The following is a 23207-nucleotide window of genomic DNA, read 5'->3' on the forward strand; positions in this document are numbered from 1 at the left end:
CCAAATTTGGAGATCTCTGTAGGAAGTTTAAAAAGAACCCACTGAGAAGGCCATAATTTGGAATAGCATTCATTAAAGGCAGAAGGCCACTTAAATAAGCTATAGAGGCAGTCTACCCAGAACGGCTTTATATACAGGAATATAGGCTAGCAATGGTGCTTTCTACAGGAAGCTTAAGGAAGACCAGTCAACATATTTGTGTAAGGTTCAAAGATTTGTGAGTGACAATGACTGAATATGTAATAAAAAATATGTAAGATGTAACAAGAAAAATGAAATATGGAATACGTAATAAAAATAAAAATAAATAAACCTGAATAAATAAATTAAAAAAACAAAGGGAAGTGTGATGCAATTAATCAAGCCTGCGTGCCACCCTGCAGGCAGCATGCAAATACAGTACATCCCCACAGTCAATCACAGACACAAAGTTGATCAGTTTTTTTTTTTACCCAAAGCTCCTGAATTAACAAGTTCAGTGTTACTTTCAACTTATTTGCAAGGTAGCAAAGAGTATCGAGCAAAACAACCAAAAAACTTAAATGAGGACACCTTTTTAATTAAACAAGCTATTCCCCAAATATCCCCCAAAACAACTACTATGATATTCCACCAGTACCAGGGTTCAAAACACCATTTGTAGCATATCACTCCAGGAAGCACAGCTCCAGCTAGTCTTCTGTCACTGTAACGCTACACGGCCAACCAAATGATCTCCTGACAACACAGGCCTCGTTACTTCCCACTAAATCGTCGACGGATTTTGGATTTACCAAAATAAAGCAACTACGCCACCTGCTGCCACACATTAAATTCAGATTGACTGCACAGGCAGGGATTTTCACACTATCCTACCAATTGTAACGCTGCGTTTTTGTAATGGCAAGCTCCACAGCCAATGGAAGACCCGAGTGGGAGGGCTCCCGGGAAATGTGAATTAACTAGTGATTCGGGGAGAGAGAAATGAAACCATTTGAAGCAACAGTTTCAATAAGAAGCAATTTAATAAATAACTATGCTTGCACTCAACAAATCAAAACTGAAACCCATTACCGATGCATGTGGATATGTGTAGGTACATAAAATGGGAAGCATATTTTCTAGGTAGGCTAACTAAACAAAATACATTTCGAGAAACAGTAGTTGAAAATAGAAGGAAACATTGCTTCCCTTTTTTGCCATTCAATTCACAATGTACGTGAATGACAGAATTAACACGCTGCCAACTTAAACAGAGGCACGTTGCTTACACAGCTTCACTAGTAAGGGCGATGCACATGGTGTGCAGCCTATAAACTAACTACTTGCCAGGATTGCGCGTTCTGTAGCCTACTTCATAAAACTTTTAGCCAACGTCCGCAAGCATTACAGCTGTCAATGCCTAATGGCTAAACTGGTTCTCTCCGTTAAAATACCGTCGGCTAGCAAACTAGCAAGAATGTCACTTTAGTTGTGACATTTTCAGCGTTGAGATGCAGCTAAGCCTTTTAGCAAATAAAGTACAATTGGCCAAAAACCTACCGTGCGTAAAATCCAGACGACTTGGGATGTATAAGAATCTGTAAGAAGGAAAGCGCCCACGAAAGTATAAGTAGGCTAACTTTTATAAGGAAAAACGGAGTCCACTTTTCCCTCCTGATTGATTTTCCGAGAATATAAATACGACTCTTTTACGAGTAAGCAAGTAAGAACCATAACTTGGTATATTTGGTACAATAAATTTTATTCGCCTGTCGCAACCGAAATTAACCTCACGTGAAGGGTTGGAACTTCACGGTTTTTCCAAAGTTGCCCGCTACTTTGGCCCAACCCACTGTACTTCTCGCTTTATTTTTGGCAAGACATGGAGCGCCCGTTATTGACGTCACTAAACCGGAAACCTTTTGTTGGGGAAGTACTGTCCCTGGGAGTACTGTCCAATGCCCTAATAACCAACTTCCTGTTAGCAATCCTACAGTACAGTAGTAGCAACAGTCTGAACCTGGGGTTTCTAACTTTTTCTGACCGAGAGACCACACAGGCTCTAAGGCATCTGTGGAACCCCCATCAGAAGTTAAAAGGAGTTATATATTTTTTTTTTAAAAAAGGTTTTATATTTTGAAATATTTAAAATATATATCCATTACATATCAAGCTAGGGACCCCTCCAGTACCTTCAAGGATCCCGAGAGGACCAGCGGACCCCTTGCCAATGAGTCTAATGTAGCCTGCCAGGGGGAGCTGGCCTGCTGAAACGTCAAAGATAATTTTCACCACCACAAATATGGTTAATTTCTCTCCAGGACACAGTGTTTGACATTCTATCTAACGTGTATGCTATCTTAACAAAAGGAATTATTGATAATAGTGAAAAAGAAACGTGTGTTGTTTTGAGTGTTGGAATAATGTCGTATATATAGGCTAATACTACTACGAATAATAATAATAATAATAATAATAATAATAATAATAATACGTATTATTATTATTATTATTATTACACTGATACAATTATACAATTTACTTTGCTTGTAACCTATTTTGCAGGCTCCATTATGCAGGGCGAGTTACAATGGAAACACAAGTTGCCTGCAGAGATCGGGAATCGAAATGCAGTAATTCCCCAGAGAGGGAAAATATTCAAGGAAAGTCACTAAGTGCAAAAAATTAATAAATGAAATTAAAAAAAAAAAAATGAAGTCACGCCTAAAATTATAGGACAGAGGTCACAAATCTGGGCATAGTAGTGCAGGCCTATTAATAATATACATATCTGTAAAGGGGCAACACAACAAACAAAATAGCCAAACTGCAATGAAAAAATGACATGAAAAACAAATCAGGACCAAATCTGCCAGGTGGAATGACTGCAATCCTGTCTACATTGTTTTGCATTGTTGGCTACCTGTCATCATGTGATCTGGTTTCCAGGGCGTGCCATACTTTTTTTTTAGTGCGGCCGTGCACTTTTCGAAACAAAGCTACCAGTTCTCAAAAGAAATTGCGACATTTCAGAACACAAACGCCTGCCGTTGTAAACACTAAAAGAGAAAATGATTAATTTCGGGAAAGTAACAATCTTGGTTTCCATCATATGCTCATTTGGGACCTCTGTACAACTGCCTCGCGGAGTAGACCGTTGTAAGTAGCCTGTTTTTTTGTATACTTTCTTACCAGTCCAAGAAAGGGCGCTACCTGTTTGCGATATGTACAACCCAATAGGCCTATCTATTTTACAGCGGGTAAGCCAGGCCTGTCATCTAGGCTACAACGCGATCAACCTCGGGAGGCTGTAAGGAAATGTGTAGAATATTCGTCGTCAGTGTTAACTCATTTCAGTTTTTCTTGACAGATGCATATTGTGAGAGTTGCTTGGCCACGACACAAGGTATGGTTGTTCTTCTGTCTGTGCTTCCACATCACCACAGTCATAAATAGGCCTATAACATGACGTTTTTCCTCACAGAAATGGAAGCTATTGAGAGGAAACTGTCTTTGGGATCCAGACCACAGCTTGTTGAGAAGCTGATCGATGACGTCATTTGTGAAAATGTATCCTTTCAAAGACGTGCTCATCTTCCAGCTGACCAGCTGAGGACAGCCTGCAAGCACCTGTTGGGTAAAACCTGCTCTTTCCAAGACCCCATATTGTAGGATTAAATTATCATATAATTCATACAGGCCTACGATCTACGGCATACATATACTCTAATGTTTAAAACACTCGGATATGATTTACAGATGTCTACGGTGAAGAATTCCGTGATGCACTGCTGCGCCGCAGAGAATCCGAACGCTTGGACATTCTTTTGTGCTACGAAAATTCTTTGGCTTGTGTCGGAGTGAAAAGACACGCCGACCAGGTGGGCCAACAAGAAGTAAATCATAAAAGTGGAACGTTATTCAGAAAAAGTCAATGTTAAAAAGTCTGTATTCATATTTAAATATACCAATTATGCAAGTATATGCATGTGCATTTTTGTCTCACCAAATAAACATTAATAGACTATTCTATGTTCATTCTCCAATGGCAGAACAAGAATTCCTTCACGGACAGTGACATCGAAGCACTGATGCAGCATAACAGTGTGAATTTGCGCGTTCCGCGGCCTGTCCATACCAACATTACGAAGATGCCTTTAAAGGACGAACTGTAAAAAAAAATATGGCCAAGCGCTGATGGAAGGAATATATACCTGATCAATACATCTGAGTACTAACAGCAGTTTATCTGTAAAAACACAGACATACATAAATGTAACGGTTTTGATCGGTTTAATAATGAACTAGGCCTATATTATTTATTAAGACGTTATACGGGAATTGGCTGACGCGATTGCTGTATTCATGTACATTGAAACAGCGATACCTAGTGGCTGTACTAGGTTACATTCTTACAGTAAATGGTTTGAAGTGCATTTTTGTTTGGAGTGATTTGTCTTCTGATTGGGTATTTTGAGGTAGGCTACAATGACAAAGGAATAAAAGTCCCCATATGTATATATAGCCCAATGCTTTTAGCCTATATCACAGGCTACGAGTTTCAGTAAGGTAGAGAACTAGTTTGTTTTCAATCATATTTCCTTAAAATAATAATTCAAGAAGGAAGTTAGTTTTTAGTCCTGGTTAACCCCAGTGGAGCCTAGTTATTCGGTTTGATGCCTCGTTGCTGTGTAATTCTGAAATTATAGAGCCTAGGCCTACATAAATTAACATAGAGTTAAATACTAAAATATTTTCTTGTAAATTAAGACCGTTTCTTCCAGCACCTAAATAGCCTATGATACATTTTTCTTTCACTGCCTGGTCCGGTTTTACAAGATGACTTAAGGACCAAAGGTTTTGAGTGGGAGAACATTTGTCTTTGTTTTCTGAAGTCTTCATGAAAATGTGACCGCGGTACAGATAAGCCTGCATTTCCGTAACGTCGGGTTGCTACAGCATTGGCGAGATGCAAGTACAGTAATCTTGACCCTTAGCTATCTACAAAGGTAATTAAATATTTGCCACCCTAAATCAATTCGCTTGAGGACGTACTGTGTACCTAGCACTGTGGTTGCTAGGAGGCGCTGTTGCTGCCTGAAAATGGCGGAGATCACCGTACTGTATGAGGCGAGATCTAGCAAATATCTTGCTGGCTAGCAACTTGAAGCGATTTAATATTTTAAAGTATATGGAACATACCATCCTAGTTGCAGAAATATCAGGCTTGAATATCCGGTCACATCGGACAGAAGAGCGAAACGCTGACATAGCGGGGAAGTGGATGCCACACATAACTGAGGTAAGGCGAGGGCTTGACTTGCCATGGATTCATAGCGTTATGTGTGAAACGCCCAGCATCAAGTAACGTTAGCTAACCAGCAGTTAAAACATGTCATCTTTTCACTGACGTTGACTATTAATTATAATTATAAACATATTTAGATTATTGTCATCACAATGACAGCTAAACCGATACGCAGAAAACGCTTGGTAGCTAGGGAACTACTATAGTTATTCTGGCGAAGTGCGAACCGGGAATTTTGGAGCAATGAAAATCTGTGACCCAGTGAAGCTGTACTGGTACCTAGTCGCGGATTATCCTGGTAACTAACCAGCCAGGTAACTACCAGTATTTAGGTGGTCTAGCTAGAAATGCTGTACAAGAATTAAGGATGTCGAATACTATCAGAATTGCAGTATCTGAAACATTATTAGGTAGTTATACCGCTGTCACGGAATTAACGACATTGATTGCAAGAGCATACATTGATAAGTATTTTTAGGTTGGCTGGAAAACTGTCTAATAATGTATGTTTAGCTATCCACCAATACTACTAAAAGCAAATGTTTTACAGATGTTGTGGTTCGCTAACTAGCCAGCCATGAGATGTCGCGGCCACGACGCTAGAGATATTTGAAGGTAGCTAATGACTGGAATATTGCCTCATCCCTCAAATAGTGGGGGGAAATTTCTGGAAACGAGGGGCGATAACAATGATATCGCTGCTGCATGATGATAACGACATGATGCTTATCGTGACGAATAGTGAGACCAACATGATTGTGCTTATTGTTAACAAAAACGGAATGGGGCGTTTATTCAAAGCATGGTCGCATATAATGACGTTGTAGTACTTGCTCTTTTGTCTTTCGTGGCACCATACTTTAGAGACGTATGGTCAGCTCAGCACACTGGCCGCTCAACGTCCCTTTCCACTCTGTTATACACCTGGAACGCGTCCTGACGCACGTGGGGCCGCTGTTGTCAGGGTTCTACGACAAGGGAGAGCAACAACAAAGGGGGATGACATCATGCCTGTGAGGGGAAAAAGAGCGAAGCTCTCTTCTCATTCTGAACTACCACCACCAGCAAAAATAATGAGGAGTGAGGAAATAAACAATTACAAACAAATAAGCAATTCAATTAATAAATAAACAAATACTCAAGACAAGAAGGAATTGCCCACCTTCCCTCTAGAGACTGACGCAATCACAGAAGGACAATGGTAAGGACAGTGATCTGTTTGTCTAGCTCTTTCAGTTGCTCAGGGCTTGACAATCTGCGAGGGTGATAAGCACACACCTATCATTGCCCCACTGACAGCTGCTCTGTTGGCAGACTTCCTCTCCAGTACTCATTTTTCTGTGAGCTGTTACGAGAACAATGTCCTGGTTTTAAACGGTTGTGCAATATAAAAGGTCTTTGTTGTGCATTGTGTGCTGGCAGGGTGTCTGGCAGGGGGGTCTGAAGAGAAATGGAGAGCTACGAGGAGTTCTGCTTCAGCAGCCTGGCCCGGCTACAGACACAGGGGAAGAGGAAGAGTAGCTGCGAGGCCTCCGGCCAGCAGAGGGCGCTCTCCCTCATCCAGTTTCATGGAAGGGCCCTGCTGTCACCTGTGGTAAGGAGACCTCTGGGGCAGTTCATGGTCATGCTGGGCATGCTCAAATTGCGCACCTCTGTATGTGCAATCTACTTGTTTGTTAGTGACCCCTTTGTGGGTAATACAATCTATACAAATACAAATCTGCAGGTTCATGGCAACCAACTAAAATGTACCAGTGGGGTTTAAGGCAACAGTAGTAAGTCGCACACACACACACGCACACACACAGTCTATCCGTTCAGTCTATCCAATCTCAGTGCTATACTCTACTCAACACCAGCTGACCCAGGTATCACAGTCTAGTAGATCTGCTGACAGCACATTAGATATCTTTTCAATGCAATTAACTTCACAGAACCAATATTTTAATGAATCTTAAATAAAGGGATTTTTGGCTTTTTGCCATGTAGTCAGGGTGTGTGTATTTACCTTTGCAGTACCGAAGTGTATTGTTTTAGTTAGTTTTATTAATTTCTGAATATATTGAAATTATGAAAGTAATATGAGCACCATAAGTAACATTACTGGTATCTGTGTGTGTGTGTGTGTATGGAGATTGTAACATTACAGAAACAGAAGTCAGAACTCACCCCCAACATAGCAAACTGTCCGTCGGCTCGCACCAGCCCTTAAACGGAAACAAGGCAAGAGACAGTTAAATGGACAGCTGTGAGAAAACCGGGCCAGTTTCAGGACATTATCCAAAATGCGTTTTCTGAAATGCTAAGTCACTTGAATTTATAACGAGCGGGCCAATGCCCGCGTGGTCTTTGGGTGAATCCTGGAGGAGAACGGCAGCACTGCGTCACACTGAGGCTTTTAGCGGATGCTGTTCTCCAGGGCGACTCGCTTAAGTGCACACAGGAACGTTTAGGCAACCAAGAGCTGGCGCCAGTTCCATTAGGGTCCCAACTGACAGCGGCCGCAGGGCCTGTTGGTGTCAGGTGGGCTCGTCTTGCGCTGACGGTTTGTGACTTGAGTTTACTGAGGGCGGTGGGGTGAATGAAGACGTGTGTGTGTGTCCGCTGGTGCCGGGGATGTATGTGTTTGTGTCAGCGTGTTTATTCAGCGTGAGAGCAAAGAGCACGTATGTGGGGGACTTCATGAGAAGGTGTGTGTGTGGGCAGTTGGGTTCTCATAGGAACCAGCAGTCCTGCTCACTGATGGAGTGAGTGACTGTCTGGCTGTTTGGCTGGCTGGCTGGCTGGCTGGCTGGCTGACTGACTGGCTGGCTGGCTGTCTGACTGTCTGGCTGACTGGCTGGCTGGCTGACTGGCTGACTGACTGGCTGGCTGGCTGTCTGACTGTCTGGCTGACTGGCTGACTGACTGACTGACTGGCTGGCTGACTGACTGGCTGGTTTCTCCTTGCACCCTCTTCAGACTATTCACATAACAGTAGTTTAAAGAAACACACTAATTTGCATTGAATTTTTTTTCGGAAATTTGCTTAACATTTGCAAAACATTCAGATGTAAACTTTGTGTAAACAGATGCTACTGTGTGTGTGCGTGTGTGTGCGTGCGTGTGTGTGTTCTCAGCTAAGCGATGAGCAGCGCAGGGAGATGGTGAGGTACAGACAGAGGGCTACGCAGCTGGATGCTGAGAGACAGAGTTTGCGCAAGGAGAGACTACTGACCCAGGTTCAGAACATTCTGGATGGTGTACAGGTGAGTCAGTGAAACTGCACATTACAACACACACAGGTGAGTCAGTGGCCACACACACGCACACACACACACACAATAACAATAACTACTCACCCACATCTGTGTTCCTGACCAGCAGGGACGTGGGAACTGTAGCCCAGTGTTCTGCTGAGTAAGAAAACAGCATTCCAACGATGTATCCCAGAATGCACCACTGTAGCCTACACAGTTCTTATCTGAATCCTCAATCTGCTGAACGGAAGCAAAGCTACTGGGACAAGGAAGCATGTGTGAATGCTCTTATTCTGAATCCTACTGAAATGGACAGAATGTAGAACTACACATAGGTAAGTTAAGGGCTCAGAATTAACCAGAGGGCACACAGAATCTCTCAGATACATTCAGAGCAGACTGACCGTCATCTTCATTTCACACACGGTACTTCCAAGATGTGTTTCACTGACTTCATGAGTTACATCAGGTGAGGTTATGAGTTGATGACCGAAGCCCCTCCCCCTCTCTCCGACCACCAGGTGCGTCAGGTGCCAGAGGAGGAGGAGCAGCCCCAGACCCCGCCTACACACGGCTCTCCAAAACCAGAGTTCCCAAATGGTTTTATCCTGCCTCCCCGGTGTGGAAGGGGGGTGCCAGAGGAGGAGGAGCAGCCCCAGACCCCGCCTACACACGGCTCTCCAAAACCAGAGTTCCCAAATGGTTTTACCCTGCCTCCCCGGTGTGGAAGGGGGGTTGACGTCGCTCCATGTGGCACTAACGGGGGCGTAGCCCAAGAGAAGGTGACCCCCGTGTTCCAGAACGGGATGAGAGGGGAAGCGGGGGAAGAGCAGGACGAGGAGGGAGAGGAGGGGGGCGCGAGGATGCAGAGCCTGCTCAAGAGGTCCCGGGAGTGCATGGAGAGGGAACCGGGCTGGCTGGGGTCCCGGGGCAGCTGCAAGACCACGCCCACGGCCACGCCCACCAACGTGCTGAGAGAGAGCCTCTTCGATAAGGAGAACGAGAGCGGCGGGGGGCAGCCCAGCCCCTCCCCAGACCACGCCCACGCCCACGCCCACCCTGGCCTGGACCCGAGCGCCTCCCCCAGTCCCCTGTTGGGCCTCGCGGGGCCTTACGCCCAGCTCCCCAGCCCGGAGCCCAGCATGAGTCCCCGCCCCCACCGCCGCAGGCCCCGCCCCGTTTCCGCCGGCAACATCTTCATCTCCTTCCCCGTGTACGCGGCGGAGCAGGAGAGGGGCGCGCTGGCAGGATGGGGGCCCGCGGGGACCGCCACGCCCTCAAATGATAGGTCACCGCCAAACCACCCATCGCTCGCCGACTCACTGCTGCCCCCTGGAGCCGGCGAGCGGCGCGGCAGCCATTCTGGAGCGGGCGCGGGCGGCGAGGCGGGCGGACCGGCGGGGTTCCGCAGGCGCTCCCAAACGCTGGACAGCCAGCCGCACCCCGCCGTGGACCGCAGCCAGGAGAGAGTCCCGCGCTTCATGGGCGGGGTCCCCTGGCGCCCGCCGTGCCGTCGCTCCCCCCCCGCGCCCCTCGGCCAGTCGTACGACCTGGAGAGCCCCGTCCCGGCGCTGCTGCGCCCCCAGGTGGCCCCCGCACGCTCCCCCTCGCCCGCACACTCGCCCAGCCTCGTCAAACGCAGCCTGGGCGCCGAGCCACGGCTCACTCTGGACCTCCTGACCACACCCCCGGAGCAGCCGGCCAATCAGACCGGTGAGTGTGTGATGCAGTTCCAGTGCACCAAACAGTGTGTGTCAGTAAATTCAGTAAGTTACTGTTTGTATGTGCATGTACGTGTATATGTGTGTGTCTGTATCTGAGTAATCTACAATGTGTCTGCATCACCATTCTGACGGTATATATATTTGTGAGTCAGTAGATTACAGTGTGTGTGTGTGTGTGTGTGTGTGTGTGTGCGTGTGTGTGTGTATTACAGGGGAGGCGCAGTGGGAGGTCCATGCCCTGGAGGACATGCGGAGGAGGCTGGAGGAGGAACACGCCCTGCAGCTGTCCCTCCTCATCGCCGAACAAGAGAAGGAGCAACGGCACCTCCAGCAGGTCAGGACATGCGAGCGCAGCTCTTAAATACAGGCACTGAAACGGGCCGTGATTGGCTGCAGTCTCACCCGGGAGGGAGGGGCACAGTCAGCGGGCCACTCTCAGCGCAGGAGAGCAGGAGACTCCTCCGGTCGATTGGCCGCCTGCAGTCCGCTGGCACCGACTGCGTGTGAAGGCAGACGTCTGCGCAGCCCAGCTGGTGGACTGCAGAGAGAGAGAAGCAGCTCAGAAATGAAACGTTAACAGGCTCAGTTCCGTTAGACTTCATATCTAACAGTGTAGTATAATTGGTTGGGAACTGGGATGGCAACCTAAAGGTTGATTCCCAGCTAAGACACTGCCATTGTGCCCTTCAACCAGGTACTTGACCTGAATTGCTTCAGTATACATCCAGCTCTGTAAATGGATACTCTGTGAAAATGTGAATGTGAAATCGCTCTGGCTAAGAGCGTCTGTGAAATGGCGGTTATGAAATGTAATGCAATATCTCTGAATCTTGTGAGACGTAGCGGTTCTCTGAGTGTCTGCTGGTCACCTGTCTGTAGGAGCTAGAGGAGCGGGAGAGGAGACTGAGAGACCAGGGGGCCACGAGGGCTTCTGCTGGGGACCTGGGGCCCGACTGGGAGGCCCAGAGGGATGGATGCCCCGCCCTAAACATGGCAGGCCCTGCCCTCAGCCCCGCTGGCCCCGCCCTAAACCTGGCTGGCTCTGCCCCCAGTCCTGCAGGCCCTGCCCTCAGCCCTGCTGGCCCCGCCCTAAACCTGACTGGCCCCACCCTCAGCCCTGCAGAGAGGTCACCCGGGCCCGTACGCAACATGGGTAACCCGATTCTCTGCTCGTGACATCACCGCCAACACACCAATCCAAACTGCCCCCGCAGTGTCGCGCAGTACTGACACACCCACTGCAGAAGCAAAGACCAGTGTACTGGCTGCACCTCCATGATTAGAGTCATAAAGATGTCCCTCCCTGTTCCCAGCAGGCTTCACTTCCGCACTCAGCCCCGGCGCCCCCCCTCCTGCTGCTCAGCCCCCCGTCTACCTGTGGGGGCCCTCCTGGGGGGTCAGCAAGGCACGAGGCAGGCAGAGCCTGGTGTGTGAGCGGCGACACCTGTGTGTGTGCTTGCGTGCGTGTGTGTTTCGTGCAAGAGTGTGTGTACACCTGCATGTGTGTCTGCATGAATTTGCTAGCTGTGTAAGTATGTACATGCTGTATGTATATTTGTGTGTGTCTTCTGACTTGTGAGCACCTTTTTTGTCTGTGTGTGTGTGTGTGCATTTGTGTTTACCTCTCTCTCCCCCTCCAGGTGCTGACTCCCGAGCTGCAGGGGGCGCTGTGTCGCTTAAGCGCCCTCGCCCGCGGTTTCCTGACCCGCCGGCTGCTGCAGACGGAGAAAGTGAAACACCTGCGCCAGACTGTGCAGGTGAGACACACGGGGGGGGGGGATCAGGACAGGAGAGGAAGGGGTTACAGCGTGGAGCACGGAACAGCAAATCAGACAGGCTGCGGTATGCTGAGAGAGTTCACTGAGATACACAGCCCACAGTAGGGTTGGGCTGTAGGGTGTGTGGTGTGGTGTGGGGTCCTCAGTAGTGATGGTGAGAGAGTTCACTGAGATACACAGCCCACAGTAGGGTTAGGCTGTAGGGTGTGTGGTGTGGGGTCCTCAGTAGTGATGGTGAGAGAGTTCACTGAGATACACAGCCCACAGTAGGGTTAGACTGTAGGGTGTGTGGTGTGGGGTCCTCAGTAGTGATGGTGAGAGAGTTCACTGAGATACACAGCCCACAGTAGGGTTAGACTGTAGGGTGCGTGGTGTGGTGTGGGGTCCTCAGTAGTGATGGTGAGAGAGTTCACTGAGATACACAGCCCACAGTAGGGTTAGACTGTAGGGTGTGTGGTGTGGGGTCCTCAGTAGTGATGGTGGTTAGGGTTAGGGTTAGGGTTAGGGTGTGTGGGGTCCTCAGTAGTGATGGTGGTTAGGGTTAGGGTTAGACTGTAGGGTGTGTGGTGTGGTGTGGGGTCCTCAGTAGTGATGGTGAGAGAGTTCACTGAGATACACAGCCCACAGTAGGGTTAGACTGTAGGGTGTGTGGTGTGGGGTCCTCAGTAGTGATGGTGAGAGAGTTCACTGAGATACACAGCCCACAGTAGGGTTAGGGTTAGGGTTAGACTGTAGGGTGTGTGGTGTGGGGTCCTCAGTAGCGATGGTGAGAGAGTTCACTGAGATACACAGCCCACAGTAGGGTTAGGGTTAGGGTTAGACTGTAGGCTGTGTGGTCCTCAGTAGTGATGGTGGTTAGGGTTAGGGTTAGGGTGTGTGGGGTCCTCAGTAGTGACGGTGGTTAGGGTTAGGGTTAGGGTTAGGGTGTGTGGGGTCCTCAGTAGTGATGGTGGTTAGGGTTAGGGTTAGGGTTAGGGTGTGGGGTCCTCAGTAGTGATGGTGGTTAGGGTTAGGGTTAGGGTTAGGGTGTGTGGGGTCCTCAGTAGTGATGGTGGTTAGGGTTAGGGTTAGGGTGTGTGGGGTCCTCAGTAGTGATGGTGGTGTCATGTTTATGTGCTTTCTCAGGGTTAGGGTTAGGGTTAGGGTATGTGGGGTCCTCAGTAGTGATGGTGGTTAGGGTTAGGGTTAGGGTTAGGGTTAGGGTGTGTGGGGTCCTCAGTAGTGACGGTGGTGTCATGTTTATGTGCTTTCTCAGGGTTAGGGTTAGGGTTAGGGTTAGGGTGTGTGGGGTCCTCAGTAGTGACGGTGGTTAGGGTTAGGGTTAGACTGTAGGGTATGTGGGGTCCTCAGTAGTGACGGTGGTGTCATGTTTCTGTGCTTTCTCAGGACACGCAGGAGTTCATCCGCTCGTTCCGCTCTGAAGCTCCCCTGAGGAGAGGCGGCTCAGTCTCTGCACAGGACCTGTCCCTGCAGGAGAGGGTCAGAGCCCAGGTACTGCACAGAGCACCTCGCTAACACGGTGTTACTAACGCACTGACGCGCTGTCACTAACACACTGACGCGCTGTCACTAACGCACTGACGCGCTGTCACTAACGCACTGTCCACACTGACCATAACCTACAACCTGTACATTAATGTACTAACATGAAATTATGCACTAAGACTCACTGGCATCAATACACTGAAATGCATTGACACACTGGTATTGACACATTCAGACACAGCAACGCATACCTATACAGCAGAGGTTTTGGGCACTGGTTCTGTCAGTAACGCACCCCGGACTCTAACCGCTATCTGTGCCCCCCCACCCCCCACCCACCAGCTGCGGGCCGCGCTGTTCGACGTGCACGACATCTTTTTCGAGATGCCCCTCCAGGAGCGCCTGGGACTGCTGCTACAGGACAGAGAGCTGCGTATGGAGAGGAAGCTCAGAGAGATGGTAAAGTGGGCGGCGCTCTCATCCAGTCAGCCAATCACTAGGTCCGGTAGGATATAATGCAGTGCAGGGCTTAAAATTCTGGCCTTGGGGTATTATTATTATTATTATTATTATTATAATTATTAATATGTAGCAGTCCTATTACAGAATTAATCATCATAATAATACAGTTTTAATAAATAGTAAATAGAATAATAGCAATAATTGTGATTATTTTAATTAATAATCATAATACTCACATGCATAACATTTCAGCTTCTGGGTTGTGCTGTTGTTCAGGTCAAAATGTTCGTTTGACCTCCTTAATGACCCATCTAACTGAGCCTGTGGTTACTGTCCCAGCTTATGGGTATGGATTGAACTGAGGAAGCCTCGAGTCACTGCTTGAATGTTTCGGTTAACGCTCGCTTGTCATTTCCTGTTCCGAAGGAGAAAGCCAAGAGCCCCAGGGACAGGGTCACCCTGTCGGCCGCTACCCAGAAGTCCCTGGACAGGAAGAAGCAGAGGTGAGGGAGGGGGAGGCTGGGTCGTGAGGGAGGGGGACGCTGGGTCGTTGCGGCAGCGCCGCCGCCGCGTACGGACGATCGGAGACGCGATCCCGCCGTGACCTCGGGCGCTGATCGCGTGAGCGTCGGGCGTGAAACGCGAGGAGGCTGAACAGATCGCCTCACAGCGCTCTGCGGTGATGCTGGTTCGAATGCACACCAGGGGGCGGTTTCCTGACTGTGTCCGTTTGCTGCTTCCCTTCAGAGTGGTTGGAAGCCCCGGGCACGCCAAGAGGGTGCAACAGAAGCCAAAGAGCCCCCCCACCAACAGGCAAGTGCATGCACCCCCCCTCTGCCCCCTAACAACAACAGGTTGCCCTTGGTAACCAGATAGGCTGTGCAAGCCCCTAGTCTCTCTCTAAAGCCGGCCCCTCAAACCCCCTACCCCCCCTACCCCCCTCACAGCCAGTCTCTCCCCCCCAGGGTCCTGCAGCCCAGCCAGGGACAGAACGCTCCCGTCCCGGGCCAGCTCCTCCGGCAAGGGTGCGCTCTTCAAAATTATTCCTGTCTTTCAGTGAACATTTATTCATTAACCCTGTGCTTCAGCCATACATATTGCAGACGCTGAACAAAGAATGAAAAATAAAAACGTGTGTTGGAGGTGTAATGCAGGATGGGTTATACAGTTTGAAGGTCCCTCAAATGAAGATAAATAAACATCACAACAAATGAAGAATTTTGGTCAATGATTTTAATGAAACTGTATTAATGATGTATTCATGTATTCAAATATCCTCCCCCCTCCCTCCTTTCCCTCTGACAGGAGTCTGTACAGGAAGACCCCAGAGGAGAGGGTAAAGCATTCTGACACCCTAAGGAAGCAGCACTCACTGGGGTAGTGGTGATATCCCTCAGCCAACAAAACAAATTCACCCCCACCCCTAACCTCCCACCCCCCTCCCTGTTCCCACCTCATCAATCCCCCCCTTTAAAATTTCCCAAACCTCCATGTCCCCCAAGCCAACATCCCTCCCACCTGTATGCATAACATCCCCTTCTGAAGCCCCTCCCCCCATACACCTGCAACCCCCTTCCCAAAATCCTACCTACCACCCCCCCACCACTCACCACATGCATCTCCTGCCAAGTCTCCCCATTAGGGGGCGCTAGATGAGTCTGTCCAGCACACACTACCTTACAAAACATCTGTGAGGATGATGATCGTCCTTCATCGGACTGTTATTACTACAGTATAACATGCATTAAGTACAGGTAGTGAACAAAAAAACAAACATCAATGTTAAAGTCATAGTTCACTTTCAGATGTTTTGTTTTTTTTTTGTTTTAGTGTTTTCAGTTGGCACAGACAGTTTTTGTGCACAATGAATGATATTTTATATACTTCAGATATTTTAGATTTCAGATACAGAAGTTTCTAATGAGCTGCTGGCTTCACGATGGCTGGTATTGAGGCAGTTTCATTTCAGTTTCTAAAAAATCCTTCATCGCAAACAAAAACTGGCTGGGCTTCAATTAAGAACATACGCCAACACTGAAATAGTATCCAAACAGCCCACGGAAAGTGAAGTATGCCTTTAATGCTCTTCAGAGGGTGCGGTGCCACCGTCTGAAAGCAGTGCAGTCTGGGTGAGCCTCAGCGTAGGGTCTGCCAGCGTCTGGAACTCAGCTGAAGCTCGGCGCCGTGGAAATCAATCGAGTCTCACTTAGCGGATGGAAGCAGAAAACGCCGACTCAGCGTTTTTTTTTTCCAGAGCAGACCGCGAATGCTCGATTGGATGCGGATCAGGTGACACGGAAGGGCGTGACACACGGATAATTTCAGCGTCGCGCTCGTCTGACCACCGGGTGAAAAACACCCCGTCTGCAAGAAAGAAAATGAGAAAGATGGAAAGAAATGTTCTATTGCATGGGGTGAAGACAATCACTTAGTACCTTTCAGTAATGATTGGCCTCTACCTAATGATTGCTCTCGAATGAGTGCCCCCCAAACCATGCCAAGATGTGCCCCCCTCAGCATTATGGAACCACCAGAGTCCCCGACTCAAAACCAGTGTACCACCGCGTTCCTGCTTTTCGTCCACCACCTGTATGTTACAGTCAATGACAAACATTTTACACTGGGTTAGTTTAGCTCCCACTCTGCAAACTGTTACCTTGCCAAGACGTGGTTGAGTCTGTTCCATTTTTGTTCTCAGCCAATAGAGATCGTTCAAATGGAGGCGTGTCTCTGTGATGTAGGGACTACAGCCCAGGCGATAGGACTAGCCCAATGTAGAACCGAGATGTGGTCATGCCAGAGAACCATTAGCCCATGTGACAGTTACAGGGCTTCAGAGGGTTCTGCCAGACACACAGACAATTTTACACCTGCTAGATGCATAGACGTCTATACACAGATAACTACCAGGCACACTGACACCAGGCAAGCAGGCTTCTCCCTGAGACACGGACAGACACGCGGACTCCTCCCAGATACCTGCTGACACCTCTTAGACACAGGGACTGTGTGAGTCCCTGCACTTTTCAAGAGCCATATGCATTTGCCAGACAGACAGACACATACACACACACGTATACAGGCACACACACCTTTCTGCTTCTGCGTGTCCCATATTGGCTAGCCTTCCCCTGCCTCTTCACCCCAACACATCGTCTCGTCTTCCTGCTCATCTCCGGCACCAAGTAGCCTTTCGTAGTCCAAGGTGAAAAGGCCTTACCGACTGGGGTCTGGGTTCTTAGTCACATGACCAGATGTAGTTTAGAGGTGCTTCGTGGTAGAGGATTTGTGTTGGTAGTTTTATTGAAAAATGTACTGAGCAAGACATCTCCTGCCTTTCAGCCTACTGTGGTGTCTGCATATATGAATGTTTTATTCCGTTTGAGGCCAAAAATAGTTATTTGTGGCAAAATTGAATATGGTAGGAAATAAAGTCTAGTGAACTAAACCTAGAGTATGCACAGTAATCTCTTGAAATTGTGTGGCGCTTTTTTAAAATTTTAGTTTTGCACTTTAAAAATAAAAACTGTAAAAACACTTTTTTTTTTTTTAGCAAAGGCTTAGGTTTCCCCAAGATGTCTTTTGCTCAGCCTGGGTTGCTCGGGCATTTGAACATTTTGAACTGATGTTTGCAGTTCCAGCTGACAGCTTTGGGGAAACAGTTTGCTGAAAATTTAAAAAAAAATACCTCGTCAGTTGTACCACCGTACGTTTCACCGAATACCTCTGGCACCACCTGGTGGTTGAGTCTGGAATGGCAGTAGGTTCCTACTAAACGGTGAAGAGGTTCCGACCACACTGTGCCGCTGTAGACAGAACAGAGTGGGGTCAGACACAACCGATACGGCCTTCTACTGCTGTTGGAACGTTTTATTTATTTATTTATCTTTTTTAAATGTTTATTTAATCTGTTTTATTTGTTATGTTAACCATGCCCATGTGTTGATGTTGAGTTTTTATTGTGATTTTATACAGTTCCTACATATCCCTGTTTCTATGCATGTTTATAAAAATATTGATGATAATAATGCTAGCCATAATAAAAATTTAATAAACCAAGTCTCAGCTCCTGTGTTGATTTGAGGAGGGTTCAAAATAATCCAAGACAAGGTGTTTTTACACTTCACTGAATGCACCACAGGATGATGATATTCATGTATGAATATATTTCACATGCATATTAATAAAATGTAATAAATATTTTAAATATATTTTTTTCATTTCCACCATCCACTGATGTGTTTGATGATAATGTCTTGACAGATTAAAAGGGCACACTGAGGTCTAAATAGGGAACAGTAGCAGTGATTAACGTGTCACAGTGTTAAGGAATTAATCTCAAAGAAAATCACACTGAATTACAAAGAAAATACACACCTGTGGACTTCTGCCAGCCAGGCCAGGATCCATATACAACCAGTCATTGCATCATGATGTTGGCACTCAAAACAGCCCACTCCTACTGCCTTTCAGTATTTGTTGCTGCAATGTTATCCATTCTTTGTTGATATATTTGGCTCCAGTAAAACACACATTTTTTTTGTTTTCTAACAGTGTAATCCCACAGAGTTAACAAAATCCTGTTTTGTGCATACCATTTAAGAGCAAAAATGCCATTTCAGTACCAAGCCTACGGGTCAGAAGATGGTATGTGCCGAACTGCAGAATGTGTGTGCAATATCGGACTCTCACCAGCAGAGGGCAGCAATGGCCTGTAAATAAGAACTGAGGTCAGTTGTTGGGAACTGTCGCCGTGGAGCGCGTCCCAGGTCAGATGTGTAGAACAGAAGAATGTTTTGGGCCGGAAAAGCTCCGGGCCTGGATTAGCGATACCCCGTATCCCGGCACCGCAACAGCGGCGCAGGTGGAGCCGCAAGCGTCTGGACGGCCGCGCGGACGCACCTGGCCTCCGCGGCGACGGCGGGAGCCAGACGAGGTCCTGCCGCGTTCCAGCCGGCTCCCGGCGTTCCCACAGCAGGGGCGCGTCACGTCGGGATTCGTGCGTGTCGGGAAAACGCATATAAATTATGCCGGGAGACGGTGTTAGATTACCGGCGGACTATAAAAACAGCCGGTACTAAACGAAAACTCCTGTAAACTATCTCTGCTTTTCTCCTTCAGTCCTCTCCCCCTTCCCATCGCCCCTCTTTTTCCCTCTTCTGACTCCCTCTCTTCCTTTCCCTCTTTTCCACAACAACAATATTCTTGATGCAGACGCTCGCTGTTGTCACTGGCTCAGTCTCGCAGCTGAACGGGGTCTCGGGTTGGGAAGACTTACAGGAACATCGAGAGGGCGAAGGCGGCTGCTGTTCAGCGAGAGGACCATTGAGTTTGAACCTGAATATTCAGCCCACCTGCAGGGCATGATCACCAGCGTTCATAAGACCCATTAACCCATCCACTTGCGTAGCTAATGGGTGGTGATCGAGAATAAAAGCCAGAAATATCTCCAGGACCACTGTTGCCCATCCTTTATCAGGCTGCCATTGGCTGTGTGGGGATCTGACAGGTATTTAAATAAATAAGAAGGACAGAGGGGGCTGGTTCGCATTATTCTGGGTCTGAGCAGAACCAGAGGAACCCAGATGGGAATCGGTTCACAGTAGCCGGCAGCAAAAAGGTGCTTCCCTCCGGCAGACACCTTGATGTGCGTGGGATGACTCGCACGGATTTACAGAGGCGTTTCCGGGGAGACCGCTCCGAGGCTTCAGCCGGTGGCCGATTCGCTCCGGATAGGCCGGCAGAGCGAGTGATTGGCAGGTCAGATAATCCCCTGGCTCCTGTCCACGTCTCGGTGGGCGATACGAGCCAATCAGGTGCCGTGTGAAAGAACACGCACCTGACTAACGGTGCCTCAACGTTGCAGCACGGCAATGGCACTGCTAACTGAGCACACGGCTCACGGGTGCCTGGGGCTTCAGCCTCTCTCATCTTGGGTAAAACTGGCAGCCAGTACCATCCAGACAGCAGCCACACACACACACACAGACACAGACACAGAAACACACACACACTCACACACATATACACACACACACACAGACACACAGACACAGACGCAGACGCAGACACACACAGTCACACACACACACAGTCACAGACGCAGACGCAGACGCAGACACAGACACACACAGTCACAGACACACACACACACACACAGACAGACACAGACGCAGACACACACACACAGACACACAGACGCAGACGCAGACACACACAGTCACAGACACACAGACACAGACACACACAGTCACACACACACACACACAGACACGCAGACGCAGACGCAGACGCAGACACACACAGTCACACACACATACACACACACACACAGACACAGAAACACACACACACACACGCTTCGACTGGCACGGCACGGAAAACAGAGACGCTTTTATCGCCACCAGGGCAGCTCCAGCCTGCGCACACCGGAGGGTGGTGGAGCGGGGGGCTAAAGGAGGAATGTGGATGTTATTAAGCAAACCAAACAAATGACACTGTTTGAAATCCAAGCGCAGTAATAGGCGGGTAGTTCAGGCCGCGTGTTTAATAAACACGCCGGGAGTCTGTCTGAGCTCCCAGAAATCCCGCGAGCGCTACACGGCCGCTGGAAACAGGCGCTACGCAGCGCCGCGCGCCCGGGCGCCATTTCCGCCAACAAAAACCGGCAGAGGGCTGCGTTTGAGCTGCCATTAGAGAGGACCGGTACCAGAAGGGCGGCGCTGCTGTGATGCAGTGATGTGATGTGTGTGTGTGTGTGTGTGTGTGTGTGTGTGTGTTTGTCTACTGTCCTTACCCCTCTCACCTTCCTAACCTATCCAACATCCCCCACAGGATTGTGGGAGTTTCTTGTACCTGCAGGCCAGAACACCATAGAACATAAGAGCCGTTTTTGTCTTTCAATGTGATGGCCGGTGTACCTGTGAACCCACCCCATCATTCCACACACTCATTCCCACCCCCACCTTCACCCCCACCCCCACCCCCACCCCCCCGGGGTCCCCACCCCACAGTCAGCTCAGGCCCAGGTTCACAAAGTGACCCATTAACCCTGTACTGAGAGCTGCTGAGAGAGAGGGATGGTGGGATAAAGGGAGGGAGGGAGGGAGGGAGGGAGGGAGGAAGGTGTGGGGGGGGGAGACCACCCACAAAAGCGCTGTGGAATGCAAAGGAGTAGGAAGAGAGGATGAATATCAGAGAAAAAGGGAGGGAAAGGGAGGAAGACAGAGAAAAAGAGAGAGGGAGAGAGAGGGAGTAAACTTGATGAGCTTCCCAAAAAAGGCCATGCGTGAGAGGAAGAGAAAGAGAGAAAAAAACATTACTAAGGACAGAAGTGTGCCACCAGCCTGTTCACCTACACCTACCTGCTCATCCAGACACCACAGTGTGAGTGTGACTGTGTGTGTGCGTGCGTGTATTGTGTGTATTGTGTGTATTGTGTGTGTGTGTATGTGTGTATGCATGTACGTGTGTGTCTGTGAGTGTGTGTGTGTGTGTGTGTATTGTGTGTGTGTATGTGTGTATGTGTGTACGTGTATGCATGTACGTGTGTGTGTGTGTGTGTGTATTGTGTGAAGGTGTGTGTACGTGTGCCCTGCCCTGCCTGCAGTCTCACCCTCTCTAACTGACCCACGCCGACACAAAGCAGGCAGCCCAGAAATAACAGCAGCCTCACCCGTCTGGACTGGCTGAGTCACGCAGAGTCTGCCCAGCGCCTGCCCAGCGTCTGGAGCAGCAGGTACCCGTGTGGGAGGGCACAGACAGGAAGTGCCTGCGACTCCAGGGACCTGTCCAGCCTCACACCCCCTCAGGGAGTAACGGTGAAGTTATCTTCTCCTGCGTCCTGCTCAGATCCATGGATTCAACACTATTAAAGACTACTGATACAACAGGATTTCAAGATTCTCTCTTCCTCACACACACACACTCTCTCTCTCACACACAAACACACGCACATGCTCTCTCTCTCTCTCTCACACACACACACACACACACACGCACGCACACTCTCTCTCTCACACACAAGCACACGCACATGCTCTCTCTCTCTCTCTCTCTCACACACACACACACACACACACACTCTCTCTCACACACACAAACACACGCACATGCTCTCTCTCTCTCTCTCTCTCACACACACACACACACACACACACACAAGCACACGCACACACACGCACGCACACTCTCTCTCTCACACACACACACACACACACACACACACGCACACGTGCACACCCTTATCTCCGCGCGATGGAAACAGGTTGCAGTGGAATCAGCCTGATCCGCTTCTTCCCTTCCCTCTCTGCCTTGTCTCCTTCGGCAGGTCTGGGGGTCTGGAGGTGTGTAGCGTGAGCTGAGTGGAGGGGCAGAAAGGGGTGAGAGAGGGAGGCCTGCAGGTAGACGGGACGGGGGTCAAGCAAGATGGAGGAAGAACGAGGAATCGGGGTTGAGGAAGAGGTTGAGGAAGAGCGGACGGCGGACCGAAGCAGTCGTCTGAAAGCCGGGTCACGGAGGAGAGCGAAACAGAGAGACGGGCGTGAGCTTCGGAAGGGGAAAGGCAGGGGGATTGTGGGTAACGGGAACAGAGATCGCCTTGGGGACACTGAGTCGCTGGTCATTATAACAGTCCGGCTGACTCAGCAGCCACGCCCCCTCAGAGGAGGCTGACTGGACCTTTCCGCGAACCCGCCACCTGGGGCACCCCGGGCAGCGGGCACCCCTCCCCCCCCCCCCGGCACCAACGGCCGAACAACAGACTCCTTCAGGACCGGGCGGTGGGCGAGACACACAGAGGCCTTGACATGGGCTGACTCATGCCAACCTGAGCTATACCCCAACGCCCCCCCCACCCCCCCCCCCCCTTCCCTCCCCCTCGATCCAGCACACCCCCGTGCCAAACACAGGTCATGTCAACACCACACTCTCTGTGGCTCATTCCCTTGTTTGTTTGCTTTGGATAACGTGTTCGTTAATTCCCTTCTCTTCACCACCACCCCCCCCCCCCCACCCCCCACCACCACCCTTCACACATTATATAGTGCAGCCGGAGGCCACAGGGACTTTTCCAAACCCTCCGCTGGGAACGTTCCAGAAAAACAGGCATCCCTCTGTAGCTCAGCGGTAACGGGCGGACACCAGACTAGCCGCCGCTGCCGAAGCCTGGACCTGACCTTTGGCGCCCCCGCAAACCCCGCCCCCTCCTCCCGGGCGAGGGCGAAGGCGAGAAGGGACCTAAAATAATCGC

The 23207-nt window shown here is 49.2% G+C and overlaps 2 protein-coding genes and 1 long non-coding RNA gene across 10 annotated transcripts in view; 2 read left to right on the forward strand and 1 right to left on the reverse strand.

The window, feature by feature from the left end:
- LOC118216769 (SUN domain-containing protein 1-like) overlaps nt 1–1795 on the reverse strand; it is a 41299-nt gene extending 39504 nt beyond the window's left edge. For both annotated transcript variants that reach the window (XM_035398238.1, XM_035398235.1), the window contains exon 1: nt 1522–1795. The gene's annotated coding sequence lies outside the window, so the exon portion shown is untranslated. The remainder of the gene's footprint in view (nt 1–1521) is intronic.
- Nucleotides 1796–2917: 1122 nt separating this feature from the next.
- On the forward strand, nt 2918–4397 carry LOC118216026. Of its 2 annotated transcripts, none has more exons than XR_004762957.1 (5): nt 2918–3120; nt 3332–3367; nt 3446–3598; nt 3721–3857; nt 4014–4397. It is a non-coding gene; the product is annotated as an uncharacterized LOC118216026 (long non-coding RNA). The 2 variants fall into 2 exon arrangements; XR_004762958.1 differs by having other exon boundaries at nt 3721–3842.
- Nucleotides 4398–4683: 286 nt separating this feature from the next.
- LOC118216027 (centriolar coiled-coil protein of 110 kDa-like) lies at nt 4684–18016 on the forward strand. Of its 6 annotated transcripts, none has more exons than XM_035397026.1 (15): nt 4684–5263; nt 6692–6863; nt 8389–8517; nt 9030–10221; nt 10445–10566; nt 11112–11385; nt 11546–11658; nt 11873–11989; nt 13397–13501; nt 13838–13954; nt 14384–14460; nt 14705–14770; nt 14923–14982; nt 15263–15293; nt 16212–18016. In XM_035397026.1, the coding sequence occupies exons 2-15, from the start codon at nt 6720–6722 to the stop codon at nt 16248–16250; spliced, it is 2586 nt and encodes an 861-aa protein (XP_035252917.1). In that variant the 5' UTR covers nt 4684–5263; nt 6692–6719; the 3' UTR covers nt 16251–18016. The 6 variants fall into 6 exon arrangements, with proteins under 6 accessions (XP_035252917.1, XP_035252912.1, XP_035252916.1 ...); XM_035397023.1 differs by lacking the exon at nt 4684–5263 and adding exons at nt 5290–5583; nt 6134–6470 and having other exon boundaries at nt 15263–18016; XM_035397021.1 differs by having other exon boundaries at nt 15263–18016.
- The last annotated feature ends 5191 nt before the right edge of the window (nt 18017–23207 follow it).

This window comes from Anguilla anguilla, chromosome 17, assembly GCF_013347855.1.
Source record: "Anguilla anguilla isolate fAngAng1 chromosome 17, fAngAng1.pri, whole genome shotgun sequence".
Taxonomy (NCBI): Eukaryota; Metazoa; Chordata; class Actinopteri; order Anguilliformes; family Anguillidae; genus Anguilla; species Anguilla anguilla.